General features: G+C 45.3%; 1 protein-coding gene across 1 annotated transcript; it reads right to left on the minus strand.

Moving 5' to 3' along the window:
- Positions 1-2,133: 2,133 nt before the first annotated feature.
- On the minus strand, positions 2,134-4,993 carry LOC117531552 (zinc finger MYM-type protein 1-like). Its single transcript, XM_034194674.1, has 3 exons — positions 4,709-4,993; positions 3,117-4,564; positions 2,134-2,620 (listed from the first exon to the last, which is right to left on the minus strand). Exons 1-3 carry the CDS (start codon positions 4,991-4,993, stop codon positions 2,134-2,136), a joined length of 2,220 nt encoding a protein of 739 aa, XP_034050565.1.
- Between the last annotated feature and the right edge of the window lie 8,006 nt (positions 4,994-12,999).

The raw sequence follows: 12,999 nt of genomic DNA on the forward strand, positions 1-12,999 counted from the left end.
TTGTAAATCTATAGCGTAATAAAACGTTTTCATTTTGTGTTTTTTTTACATGATCCTCTGCTTTTATGTGGATGTACTGTGCACCTTCAACTTCACTTTTCTGTAATTTTGGCCTTGTGCTTGTCTTGTGCAGCGCAAACAGCCTTTACTCTTGTTACTAAATCCGTTTGTCTATTGCTACGTGAGCTTTGTAATCTCTTCTCAGACTAGTATGATCAAAATCTGATGAATGGTTCAGGGGTCTGCAACCTTTACTGTCAAAAGAGCCAATTTTGTCCAGTTTTCCACAAATAAAATTCTTGTAGAGCCACAAAACATATTTGACCTTTAAAATGAATGAATAAAGATAGCACAGCTTATAATGTTATTTCCACATACAGTTCAGCTATTTTTTAAATTGTTATTTTTGTTTTTATAACTCCAAATCAGAAAGGTTTGGGTGATATGAAATATGTGGTGGGCAGGAGGAGCGTAATAATCCTGACATGTACTTTGACTGCAGACTGGATGAAATCAACATATTTCATGTTTTGTTTTGTCAGATTTATTTTATTTGCTTATATATCCGTTCCTACATTTAAAGCCTGCAGCATGTTCCAAGACAAAAAACAAAAAAGGTTGGGACAGGTCAGTTTATTCTAAATGTAAGAATTAATTCACCATTTTAACAGCCAGGTTTCTTGAGAAATGTCAGTTGATGAAAACATGAACATTTATTAATTTACTTAATTTACATCAATCGTTTAGAAATACTAACAGTATGGTACTGCCAGGCAGTGTGGAAGATTTTTTGGCTTCTGTGGGTGTGAGTGGAGAAACTGGAAATATTGTAAATTTTTATTTTTATTTTTATCTTCATTGTACACATAGTCCCAACTTTCTCAAATTTGTGGTTTTCTGCTGCATTTTTAAATTTACAGAACTGCTATGAGTTAACATTTTATTGTTTTTTTTTTTTTTTACTTTGTAGAGCTGATGTAAAAACTAAACTCTTATAAAGAAGGAAAATAAATACACAGACACGTGCAGCAAAACCTAACCTTAACAGAACAATGCAGGCTGAACTGACTCACCATGTTTTTGAAAATAAGCTAAATAAAAAAAAATATCTGCATCCTAATAACTTTGAAAAATAACATAAATTGGCAGCTTGTATTTTTATTCTGACTGGAATACATTTTAATGTGATGCAGGGACGTAGCCAGAAATTTTGACTAGGGCGGGCCTGAAGAAAAGTGGGCGGGCCAACTTTTGCCAGAGGAAAAATCAATATAATATCCAGTAATGCCTAGCAGAAACAACCTTAAGGTAATTATTCTATGACCTATTTAAGTGAAACAGCGCACCCTGCTGTCCTCAAGTGCACACTGACAAAGTGGACTGACTACTACAGTACATCATTATATTTCTATAGTTTAAAATTAAGCATTGTTGTTTTGCAAAAACATTTCCTCCACTGAAAAAAGACAACTGGTGTTCAATATTCCCCTGGTGCAGCTAATGTCAAAATAACTGCAAAGGCAGAGGTAAAGATATAACACATTTATTGTCAAATATAAAATTTGAATTTGATGAAAATGAGAACATCTCAAAATGTAGGCCTAATGACAACATAGTCTACTTATATAAAATGTATATTAAACAGGTGTCCTATAGGTGTCCACGGTAGAGAATTGCAAGGGCAGGGGTAATGATACAAAACATGAACTGTCAAACATAATATTAAAACTGAGAACATAAATATAAAACATATAGAAAAGTATTCAAACTTGTGCTGCTGTCTTGTTCTCTTGTTCGAAACAGCTCTTTTTATTCTGCTCTCTTCCTATTCTGTTCTTCTGTTTTTTTTTTCTTCTCAATAGTTCTGTTCTTTAGTTGTTGTGCTCTGCTGTTATATTCTACATTGTTCTGTTCTATTCTGCTCTATGTCCTCATGTTTTCTTCTACTGCTGTTCTACTCTATTCTAATGCTATTCTGCTCTGCTATATTGGCCTAATATTCTTCTCTATTCTATTCTGTTCTCTTATGCACTGCTCATGTCCTGCTCTTCCATTCTACTCTACTCTTCTGCCCTATTCACGTTCTGCTGTTCTATTCTACTTGGTTCTCTTCTGCTCTGTTCTCCTAAAGAGTTAAACAAGGCGCAAACGCCTGGGTTTGCGGTTGAAAATTGTGATGATATCATCATAATCCAAAGAGTCACTAATTTCCCTTTCAAATGACAAGAGGGACAAGTGGTTGAGACGGTCAGTGTTCATCTTTGATCTAAGGTAATTCTTGATGCGGCCCACAGTTGAGAAAAGTCTTTCTACACTGCACGAGGTTATAGGAAGGGTTAGGATGACTTGAAGGACTCTGTTCAGGTTTGGGAATATGTCTGCTGGACAGATGTCCAGTACCTCCATCAGTGAAGGAAAGTTTTCTTTTAAGGCTTTCCTTTTCAGTTGCTCATAGAATACTGCCAACTCTGCATCCCTGACTGAAATGTTGTAGTGATTACATACAGAGTGCAGAGATTCCTTCTCGCCAAAGGTTTGTGACTGTGGTAGGAAAGCTGCTGCAGCTTTCATGATGCCATACTGGTCCTCTTGGAACCGGGTATCAAGCTCGGTCAGCTGCCTGTCAGAAAAAGAAAGAATAGTCTATCAAATGCAGGCTACAGTAGGCTATGCATGCCATAGGCCACAGCAAAAGAAAAAGTAATGATGATGAATACAGGACGCCTAAGGAGTAAAAGGAAATTAGGGACAAGGAAACTCACATTATTATATATTATTTCATTATGAATTGCCTTGGCCTAATGAAAGAAGTGGTATGCTGTTATTGGTTATTACATTAGGTATTACATTAGGCTAACTAAGTACCAGAATGTTCTATAAATGTGTTAATCTGGCCTAGATAAACAACATGGACAAGACTGCCCTCAATTGCATATAGTGAAAACAACTATAGGCCCAGTCTATGGCATTCTACACTCTACTTCAGTTGACACAATAGGTTATATAAATCAATTACATTGTTCTGCAGGACCTGAAGAATAGAACACAAACAAAATAATGCATAGCCTTCAATAAATGCGAGAGGTCAATATACACAGCCTATCAGCCTATGTTACCTGTCAAGTATGTCATTCCAGATGTGTCTCAGGTCGTCATCATTCCTCACAGCTGTTGCTTTTCCCAGAGTCGTCGAGACCACAGAATCAGTGAGCCTGGAAGGGAGGCTCCTCTTTCTGGTCCCCACTGTGATATCCCAGCTTGTGATTTCACATTTCTGCATAAGGTCTTCAGTTAGCTTCATCACTTGTTGGAAAACACATTCTGGCTTGTCTCTAAACTCTGCAAAACTGTCTTTCAGTCCCTCGATTAAGTCAATGCATCCAGTGACTGACAGGGTTGGACTTTGTAATCCCTGTGTGGCAAAAGAACTTGTTTCAAATAATTTACCAAATGTTACAAGCAGAAATAGGAACTTCTTTGTTTGTATCTGTTGGAGCAGGGACTGGGCATCGACTTTTGTTTGACCACTGCTTTCTGCACACTCAGCCAGTACTTCAAGTATTACATCAAATAATGTCAGTATTTTGTCTACTGATCCAGCTTTGGAGCTCCAGCGCGTATCCACAGAACGCTCAAGTTCAAGGCAGGGCCGTCCTGGGTGCATCTCTTTCTGCATTTCTATAAAGCGTGTGTGTCTGCTTGACCCTGTCATGAACGCGTGCAAAATGTTTACTGTTTCAAAGAATGTGCTAACATGTCCAGACGCTTTTGTTACTGCACTGAGAACCAAATTTAATCGGTGTGAATTGCAGTGCACATAGACAGCATGGGGAAATGTCTCTTTTAAAATAACCTGCACACCTCCATTATGGCCTGAAGCCCCGTCAAAGCTGAATCCAACACACAGAGATGGGTCAAGACCCAGTGGTTCAATGATCTCTAATATCTTGGCTGAAATCCCCTGCGCACTCATGTCCTTGCTGGTGTCCACAAAGCCGACAGCGCGCTCTTTTATTTTTCCTCCATGGATGTATCTCACACACACAGCGACAAGTTCACGCTTGGAAACGTCTTTATACTCGTCTGCCATGATGGCAAAATATATACCGGGCACTTCCTTGATTTCATCCTTTATTTTACGCAGCAGTAAGGAGGCAGCTGACTCGAGCAGCTCATTTTGTATGTCAGGGCTCATTAGGGTTGCATTTTTGGGCAGCTGCTCTAAACGTGCTTTGATCTCCGGGTCATATTTGCAGACCCAATTAAAGATTTCTAGAAAGTTACCTCTGTTGAGATCTTCCTCCGTTTCCCTGCGCCCTCGCAAACTTAAATCCTGTTTGGCACAAAGCATAACAATATCCAGGACGACTTTGATATGCTCCCTATTCCTTTCAACAAACACTTTATCCCGCGCATCCAGGTCCATCTGATCAATGATGTTTCCCCTTCCAGATGTTTTGGTTTCCCTGTAGGCCTCAAACTTGGATAAGGAAATTGAGTGCTGCTCACTTCTTTCATGTCTCTCTAAAGAATAGCGCAGGTGTTTCCAGTCAGTGTACCCGTCCTGTAAAAACGCACGTTCAGCTCTCGCACTGGGGAAATGTCTACACATTTTACAAAAAAGTGCGTCCCTGCACACACTGTATTCCACCCAGGGAAATTCATCATACCACTTCAGTGAGAAGCACCGTGCTTTCCCATGACTCACAGTGTAGGGAAACTTCTTCGGTTTTGGCTGGGCAGGTGGTTCATCTAGCTGTGACAAATCACTGGGTGGGCCTTCATGCTGGCGACTGGGGGGAGGAACAGGACCCTCCGATGTCGGCAGCCCGGCTGGAGAGGCGCTGGCGGGGGGTGGCGTGCTGCTAGTCTCTGGAGTCGACGTTGATGGAGTAGCACTAGTAGGAGCGACGGTGATGCTGCTAGAAGGTTGTGGCTCATTTTCTAGTCTAACCCTTTTAAAGCCAAATTTACTCAGTTTACTCTGAGCCATGATGGCTAACTTAGCTAATTGTGTACGCTGTCTGACAACAAAATTAAGCAGCGGCGCACAGCGCGCACAATCCGCACATCTCAGTGTTCGCTGCAAAATCGTTAGTTCCGTTGTAACAATTGCAATATAAAATGAATATGATTGTCCTATTTTTCATTCTACCAAAACATTTTGTAATTTTAAAATTTAAATATTATCATGACTTCAAAATAACTTAATTACAGTGTAATTTACACGGTCCCACTCATTTTTTATTTTTTCAATACATTTTTATACGTTTTGGTTTGAATGTCAATGTTAAGCATATTTTTAATGAGTGAATAAAAAATATCAATAATAAAATAATAGTGAGAAAAATCATGTAAGCTTTCTCAGGGCGGGCCAGGCCCTGGGCCAATCAAAAAGTGGGCGGGCCTAGGACCGCCCTGGCCCTAATATGCCTACGTCCCTGATGTGATGATGGAATTCATCCTGTTTTTTGTCCTCATTCACATTTTGTGTTGGGCATAACTGAAAACTACGTTACCCAGAATGCTCTGGAGGGAGCATGAAATGATGGCAATAAAAATTCACAGACCATCTCCCGGTCTTTTCTATGCACTACCAACCATAATGACTTTAACACAAGAATGGAATTGGTAACACACACACACACACACACACACACACACACACACACACACACACACACACACACACACACACACACACACACACACACACACACACACACACACTGCAGTAGATACCTATTGTAATGTCATGCTGTTCAACAAAATGGATGCCAAGTAGCGGCCTTTAGTCTACACCACAATGCTCAACGTCTTTACCCCCATTTCTTATTTAACAGTCCCCATTTCAGCTCATTTTGCTCCATTTGGTTACATTTTACCCCCTTTTCATAATTATTAGTCCCCGGCCATTTCGCTCCATTTCATTACATTTCATCCATTTCATATTTCAGTATTGGCACAAAAATGGCGGCATTAAAAGTTCAGAAAAAAAAAATAAAAAACATGTAGACCGTGTCCTAGTCATTTATATGCAGGACAAAGCATAATTTATGACTTTAATGCAAGAATTTGTTAGGATATTTTATGTGATGAGTGATCTCAAAAAGAACTGAACAGGAAACAGACTTCAAAGTTTAGACATTGTATTGAAAAAGTTCAAACACTGATACAGAGAGTCATCTGCAGCACTGGGGTCTCTGACCAGATCACTTGCAAACATCTGGGAGATGGAGCCCAGATTTTCTCTCTACACTAACTTTTGTTCCCCCAGCCAGTCCCATGTGTGCGGTCCTTAGCCTGTCGTCAATCAGCATCTATGTGATGGCTGGAAAGTGAAGTAGGCACTTATAAGTAGGTGTTTGCTCACGTTCAAGGTTGTTATGTATAAATCTTATAGTGTTTGTGTATTTAAAGTGTTCCATCATGCTGTCCAAATAGATGCAAATACTTTGGTTTTATCAATTAGACAGCTATAAAATATTAGATGGTTGTGCCAAATACAAGGACATGTTGTGCATCAGCCATTTTGAAAAGCAGTTAGGTTAAGATCAGATAGTTACAAGGATGTCAGCCATTTTGTAATATGCATCATGGAACACTCTGACAACTCCCCCTGTTGACGTGATCTTAGTCACGTCACAAAAGCAGACGAATGCTGTGTGGGCCGCCAGAAGAGGAGGTACTGCTGGCCCACCACCAGAGGGCGCCCTGTCTGGAGTGCGGGCTCCAGGCACCAGAGGGCGCAGCCGCCTCACAGGAGCAGCCAGGGTGACAGCTGTCACGCATCACCTGCAACAGCTGTTACCAATCATCTGATCGGCAGGAGTACATCAGCAGGACGACGTGGTTCCAGGCGTTGAGTTCCCGTCCAGCAGGCTGTACAACCTCTCACGACCTGAGCGCGAATCAATGGAGACCTACATCCGGGACTCATTAGCTGCCGGGTTGATCCGGAATTCCACCTCCCCGATGGGTGCAGGTTTCTTTTTTGTGGGTAAAAAAGACGGCGGACTTCGTCCATGCATTGATTATAGGGGACTGAACGAAATCAGGGTTCGTAATCGATACCCGTTGCCCCTATTGGATTCAGTGTTCACGCCCCTGCATGGAGCCCGAATATTCACTAAGCTAGATCTTAGAAATGGGTATCACCTGGTTCGGATCCGGAAGGGAGACGAGTGGAAGACGGCATTTAACACCCCCTTAGGTCACTTTGAGTACCTGGTCATGCCGTTCGGCCTCACAAACGCCCCCGCGACGTTCCAAGCTTTGGTTAATGATGTCTTGCGGGATTTCCTGCACCGATTCGTCTTCGTATATCTAGACGATATACTCATCTTTTCTCCGGATCCTGAGACTCATGTCCGGCATGTACGTCAGGTCCTGCAGCGGTTGTTGGAGAACCGGCTGTTTGTGAAGGGCGAGAAGTGTGAATTCCACCGCACATCTTTGTCCTTCCTGGGGTTTATCATCTCCCCCAACTCCGTCGCTCCTGATCCGGCCAAGGTTGCGGCGGTGAGAGACTGGCCCCAACCCACTAGCCGTAGGAAGCTGCAACAGTTCCTCGGCTTTGCTAATTTCTACAGGAGGTTCATTAAGGGCTACAGTCAGGTAGTTAGCCCCCTGACAGCCCTGACCTCACCAAAAGTCCCCTTCACCTGGTCGGATCGTTGCGATGCCGCGTTCAAGGAGTTGAAACGGCGCTTCTCGTCTGCACCCGTTCTGGTGCAGCCAGATCCTAGTCGCCAGTTAGTAGTTGAAGTGGACGCCTCGGACTCAGGGATAGGAGCTGTGCTTTCCCAGAGCGGGAAGACCGATAAGGTCCTTCACCCGTGTGCCTACTTTTGCCACAGGTTGACCCCGGCCGAACGGAATCATGACGTCGGCAATCGAGAACTCCTTGCGGTGAAAGAGGCTCTTGAAGAGTGGAGACATCTGTTGGAGGGAACGTCCGTGCCATTCACGGTTTTCACTGACCACCGGAACCTGGAGTATATCAGGACCGCCAAGCGGCTGAACCCCAGGCAAGCCCGCTGGTCACTGTTCTTCGGCCGTTTTGACTTCCGGATCACCTACCGTCCCGGGACCAAAAATCAGAGATCGGATGCCTTGTCCTGGGTACATGAAGATGAAGTCAAAACGGAGTTGTCGGATCCACCGGAACCCATCATCCCGGAGTCCACTATCATGGCCACCCTCACCTGGGACGTAGAGAGAACCGTCCGGGAGGCCGTGGCACGAAGCCCGGACCCCGGAACTGGGCCGAAGAACAGACTCTACGTCCCACCAGAAGCTAGGGCTGCAGTCCTGGACTTCTGTCACGGCTCTAAGCTCTCCTGTCATCCAGGGGTGCGAAGAACCGTGGCAGTTGTCCGGCAGCGCTTCTGGTGGGCGTCCCTAGAGGCCGACGTCCGGGATTATATCCAGGCCTGCACCACCTGCGCCAGGGGCAAGGCTGACCATCGCAGGGCTTCGGGACTGCTCCAGCCACTGCCCGTGCCCCATCGCCCCTGGTCCCACATCGGCCTGGATTTTGTCACGGGCCTCCCGCCGTCCCAGGGCAACACCACCATTCTCACGATAGTGGACCGATTCTCCAAGGCGGCCCACTTCGTGGCCCTCCCGAAGCTCCCGACGGCCCAGGAGACAGCGGACCTCCTGGTTCACCACGTCGTCCGGCTGCATGGGATCCCAACAGACATCGTCTCCGATCGCGGTCCTCAGTTCTCCTCGCACGTCTGGAGGAGCTTCTGCCGGGAACTGGGGGCCACGGTGAGTCTCTCATCCGGGTATCATCCCCAGACCAACGGGCAAGCAGAACGGGCCAATCAGGAGATGGAGCAGGCCCTGCGTTGCGTGACAGCCGCGCACCCGGCGGCCTGGAGTACCCATCTGGCCTGGATCGAGTATGCCCATAACAGCCAGGTGTCGTCAGCCACCGGCCTCTCCCCTTTCGAGGTATGTCTGGGGTACCAACCTCCTTTGTTTCCGGTGGTTGAGGGAGAGGTCGGTGTGCCCTCGGTCCAGGCCCACCTACGGAAGTGCCGTCGGGTGTGGCGTGCCGCCCGTTCTGCCTTGCTGAGGGCCCGGATGAGGACGAAGGCCCATGCAGACCGTCGGCGGACCCCGGCCCCTACGTACCGGCCAGGGCAGGCAGTGTGGTTGTCTACCAAGGACATACCCCTTCAAGTGGACTCCCCTAAACTGCAGGACCGGTATATCGGTCCGTTCAAAATCATCAAGGTCATCAGTCCAGGCTTCAGCTTCCGGCCTCACTGCGGATCCATCCCGTTTTTCATGTGTCCCGGATCAAGCCCCATCACACCTCACCCCTCTGTACTCCCGGTCCGGCACCACCTCCTGCCCGGATCATCGATGGCGAGCCGGCTTGGACTGTGCGCCGGCTCTTAGATGTCCGTAGGATGGGCCGGGGCTTCCAGTATTTGGTGGACTGGGAGGGGTACGGACCTGAAGAACGCTCCTGGGTGAAGAGGAGCTTCATCCTGGACCCGGCCCTCCTGGCCGATTTCTACCGCCGCCACCCGGACAAGCCTGGTCGGGCGCCAGGAGGCGCCCGTTGAGGGGGGGGTCCTGTTGTGTGGGCCGCCAGAAGAGGAGGTACTGCTGGCCCACCACCAGAGGGCGCCCTGTCTGGAGTGCGGGCTCCAGGCACCAGAGGGCGCAGCCGCCTCACAGGAGCAGCCAGGGTGACAGCTGTCACGCATCACCTGCAACAGCTGTTACCAATCATCTGATCGGCAGGAGTACATCAGCAGGACGACGTCTCCACCTCTTTGCCGAGATATCGTTTCTACCTGGAAGGTAACGTTCTCAGCTGACTGTGACAGGAATATCTGTTGCTTGTGTGTGTTTGGACAGCAGATAATCTGTTTCTTTTTTCAACGAGAGGTGGAGGTAGTTTTCCTGCCATGTGGATTGCTGGGTGCAAACGCGCCCACATTTAATTGTTTGTTGTTCCTCGCCAGCAGTACCAGGTCCGACACGCGGAGGCAGTGGCCACCTGGGAGTTCGGGACTTGGCGGCTCCAGTATTCCCGGGGTCTGGTGGCGGAGGAAATCGTGTGGTTCCGGTTCTGCTTTGGACAGACGTCTTCTATCTTCGAGCCTGCCCACACGACATCTTTGTGAATTGACTTTTTGACCATTGTTGTAATCTGTTGTATTTGTTGTGCGCATTCACAACAGTAAAGTGTTGTTATTTGACCTACTCCATTGTTCGTTCATTTGTGCCCCCTGTTGTGGGTCCGTGTACCTACACTTTCCCAACAACGAAGATAAGAAAAAATAAAAGTGAGTTGTATAAACAAAACAAATAAAGAGAAAAGGACAAAAAATACAAGTAAAATATGAAAATAACAAAACACCCAAAAGTACATGTAAACTATGTGAGTCCTAGCTAGTTCAATTTCAATTAGTTCAATTTTAATTTATTTTCATTTAGCTCATTTTCACTTAGTTTGATTTGTTTATTTTGATTTAGTTCAGTTTCAATCAGTTTGATTTCAATTTGATTTTCATTTATTTAGTGCCAAATCACAACTAAAAATAGGTAAGGTCTAACCTTACTAACCCCCACAGCAAGCACACAGGTGGCAGTGGCATGGAAAACTCCCTCTGATGATTTGAATGAATGAATGATTTGAGGAAGAAACCTCGAGCAGACCAGACTCAAAGGGATGACCCTCTGCTTGGGTCATGCAACAGACAGAGTGTGAAAATTCTAACAGTGTGTGGCTATATGGTGGAAACTAAACATTAAGTTGTATCAAAAGGTTAAATATATATTTAAACATTTCTAAGGAATCCCTGAGCTCAGTGTAACCATGTGATAGCTTTAGTAAGATCAGTAAATGTACACCCTAATCGTAGACCCTATTCTTTCTATCAGGTGGAGGTGATTTCTCCCGGGTATCTCAACTCCCCAGCATACGGTCCAATGGTGCCGGGTTTCAATTCTTCGGGCAAGTCTGTTTCAGCATCATCTCAAAGCAGAGGTTCAACTTTGCAACTTTGATATGGGGGCAGTTTAAGGGAATCTATAAGCCTTTTATGCAAGTGTTGCCCCCCCCGGCATGCCAGATATGTTAGGGGGAGTGACACACACACACACATGAGACAAATGCACCACGTGTGTGGCTTTTTACAACTCCACAGTTGTGGGGCACGTAGACAAATTTCACATCCAGCTCGACAGTGATTGTCTGCTGACTGTTTTTGTGATGATAGTGCAAATGGCCACACATTTTCTAAGTGCTAAAGGAGTGGTGTTAGATGTTCGTGTTTGTCAGCAGGAATTGGCCAATTTGACCCCATTCAATGTTTATCATTCAAAAAATAATACTTGACTTTTTTTTTTTTACTTCATATTTCATGACTTCCTAATTTAATGGGTACATTTCATTTACCAGAAAATTTTCACAATGACATTTTTTCATTGTGCTGAACACATATTACTTGCTTTGTTGGTCCTCTGGGGTCAGTTTGACCGCAGGCTCTTTTACCTGTCTAAAACTTGTCTGTCTGTGTGTGACCCATGTGAAACGTAGCATCCCCACACCTGCAGGTGCAGAGTTGATACTTTTGAGTTGATACATGACCTTGGGAGGGAGGGGGGAGCATTGTGGTCTGCTTCTCACAACTCCTGACAACTGATAAAGCTGATAATTCCTGCACTGTTGGGGGGCGGGACTTTCCTGCAAGGACACTGGTAGTTCATGCAAAATAAGGGAGGAGCAAACATATAAAAGCTTACACCGCAGCCCTCTAACCATATCATTCCTTATTGTGGTCCATCAGTCCTGCAATCTTCATGACGTTCCTCTTTTGCCTTAACCACTAGAACACCAAGCCTTGGAATGCTGAGACTGGAAGGGCAATATTTCCAGCCACCATGTCTTTGAAGACATTCCAAGTTATATCCTGTGTGATTCGCTTTGATGACAAACAAATGAGGCAGGGCCGACGAGAGCGTGACAAACTTGCAGCAATAAGGGATGTGTGGGACAAGTGGGTGCAGCGTTTACCCATGCTTTACAATCCAGGCCCCAATGTGACAGTTGATGAGTGCTTGGTTGCATTTTGGGGGCGCTGTCCTTTTCGACAATATATGCTGAGCAAACCTGCCAAATATGGTATCAAAATATGGGCAGCATGTGATGCACAGTCCAGCTTTGCCTGGAATATGCAGGTTTATACAGGCAAATCTCCTGGCGAAGTACTGGAAAACAAAAATCAGGGCACAAGGGTTGTGCTTGATATGGCTGAAGGACTGGATGGGCATAATATTACATGTGATCTTTTTTCATATCTTATGCTGAGGAACTGCTCAAAAGGAAGGTTACGATGTTGGGGCAGTGAGAAAGAATAAACCAAAGCTTCCCTCTGAACTTCTTGCTGTCAAGAACAGGAAAGTAACATCTTCAGTGTTTCCCTTCACTGACAAAACAACTGTGGTCTCCTGTTGCCCCAAGAAAGGGAAAAATGTCCTTCTGCTCAGCACCATGAACAAAGATGCTGACCTGAGCAGCAGAGAAGACAAAAAAAATAAAACAAAAAAAAACACACAAATGGTACTGGACTACAATGAGACAAAGGGAGGGGTGGACAACCTGGACAAGGTCACAGGTACATACAGTTGTCAATGCATGACTGCCCGTTGGCCCTTTGTCATCTTCTTCCACATCATTGATGTGAGTGCATACAATGCATTTGTAACGTGGTGTGAAATAAACAAGGAGTGGAACAGGAGAAAACTGAGTCGAAGGAGGATTTTCCTGGAGCAGCTTGGAAATGCACTGGTGAAACCTCAGACTGAGAGAAGACCGTGACTTCCAAGAGCATCAACAGCTGCTGCAGCTATTGTGAAGGACTTACAGTCAGAGACAAACACCCCAACTCCTCAAATGACACAACCTCAGGCAAGAAACATGGCAGGTGTCAGGTTTGTCTGACCTGAAATGATTCGAAGACCAGC

This window comes from Thalassophryne amazonica, chromosome 18, assembly GCF_902500255.1.
Source record: "Thalassophryne amazonica chromosome 18, fThaAma1.1, whole genome shotgun sequence".
NCBI classification, from domain to species: domain Eukaryota; kingdom Metazoa; phylum Chordata; class Actinopteri; order Batrachoidiformes; family Batrachoididae; genus Thalassophryne; species Thalassophryne amazonica.

Bases quoted from the DNA above. Each gene is read 5' to 3' on its own strand.
- LOC117531552 (XM_034194674.1), bottom strand. From the start codon at position 4,993: ATGGCTCAGAGTAAACTGAGTAAATTTGGCTTTAAAAGGGTTAGACTA. The intron at 4,565-4,708 runs GTGAGTCATGGG...GCGTTTTTACAG, and splicing joins CGAAGAAGTTTCCCTACACT to GACGGGTACACTGACTGGAA. The intron at 2,621-3,116 runs GTAACATAGGCT...TTTTTCTGACAG, and splicing joins TGGAATGACATACTTGACAG to GCAGCTGACCGAGCTTGATA.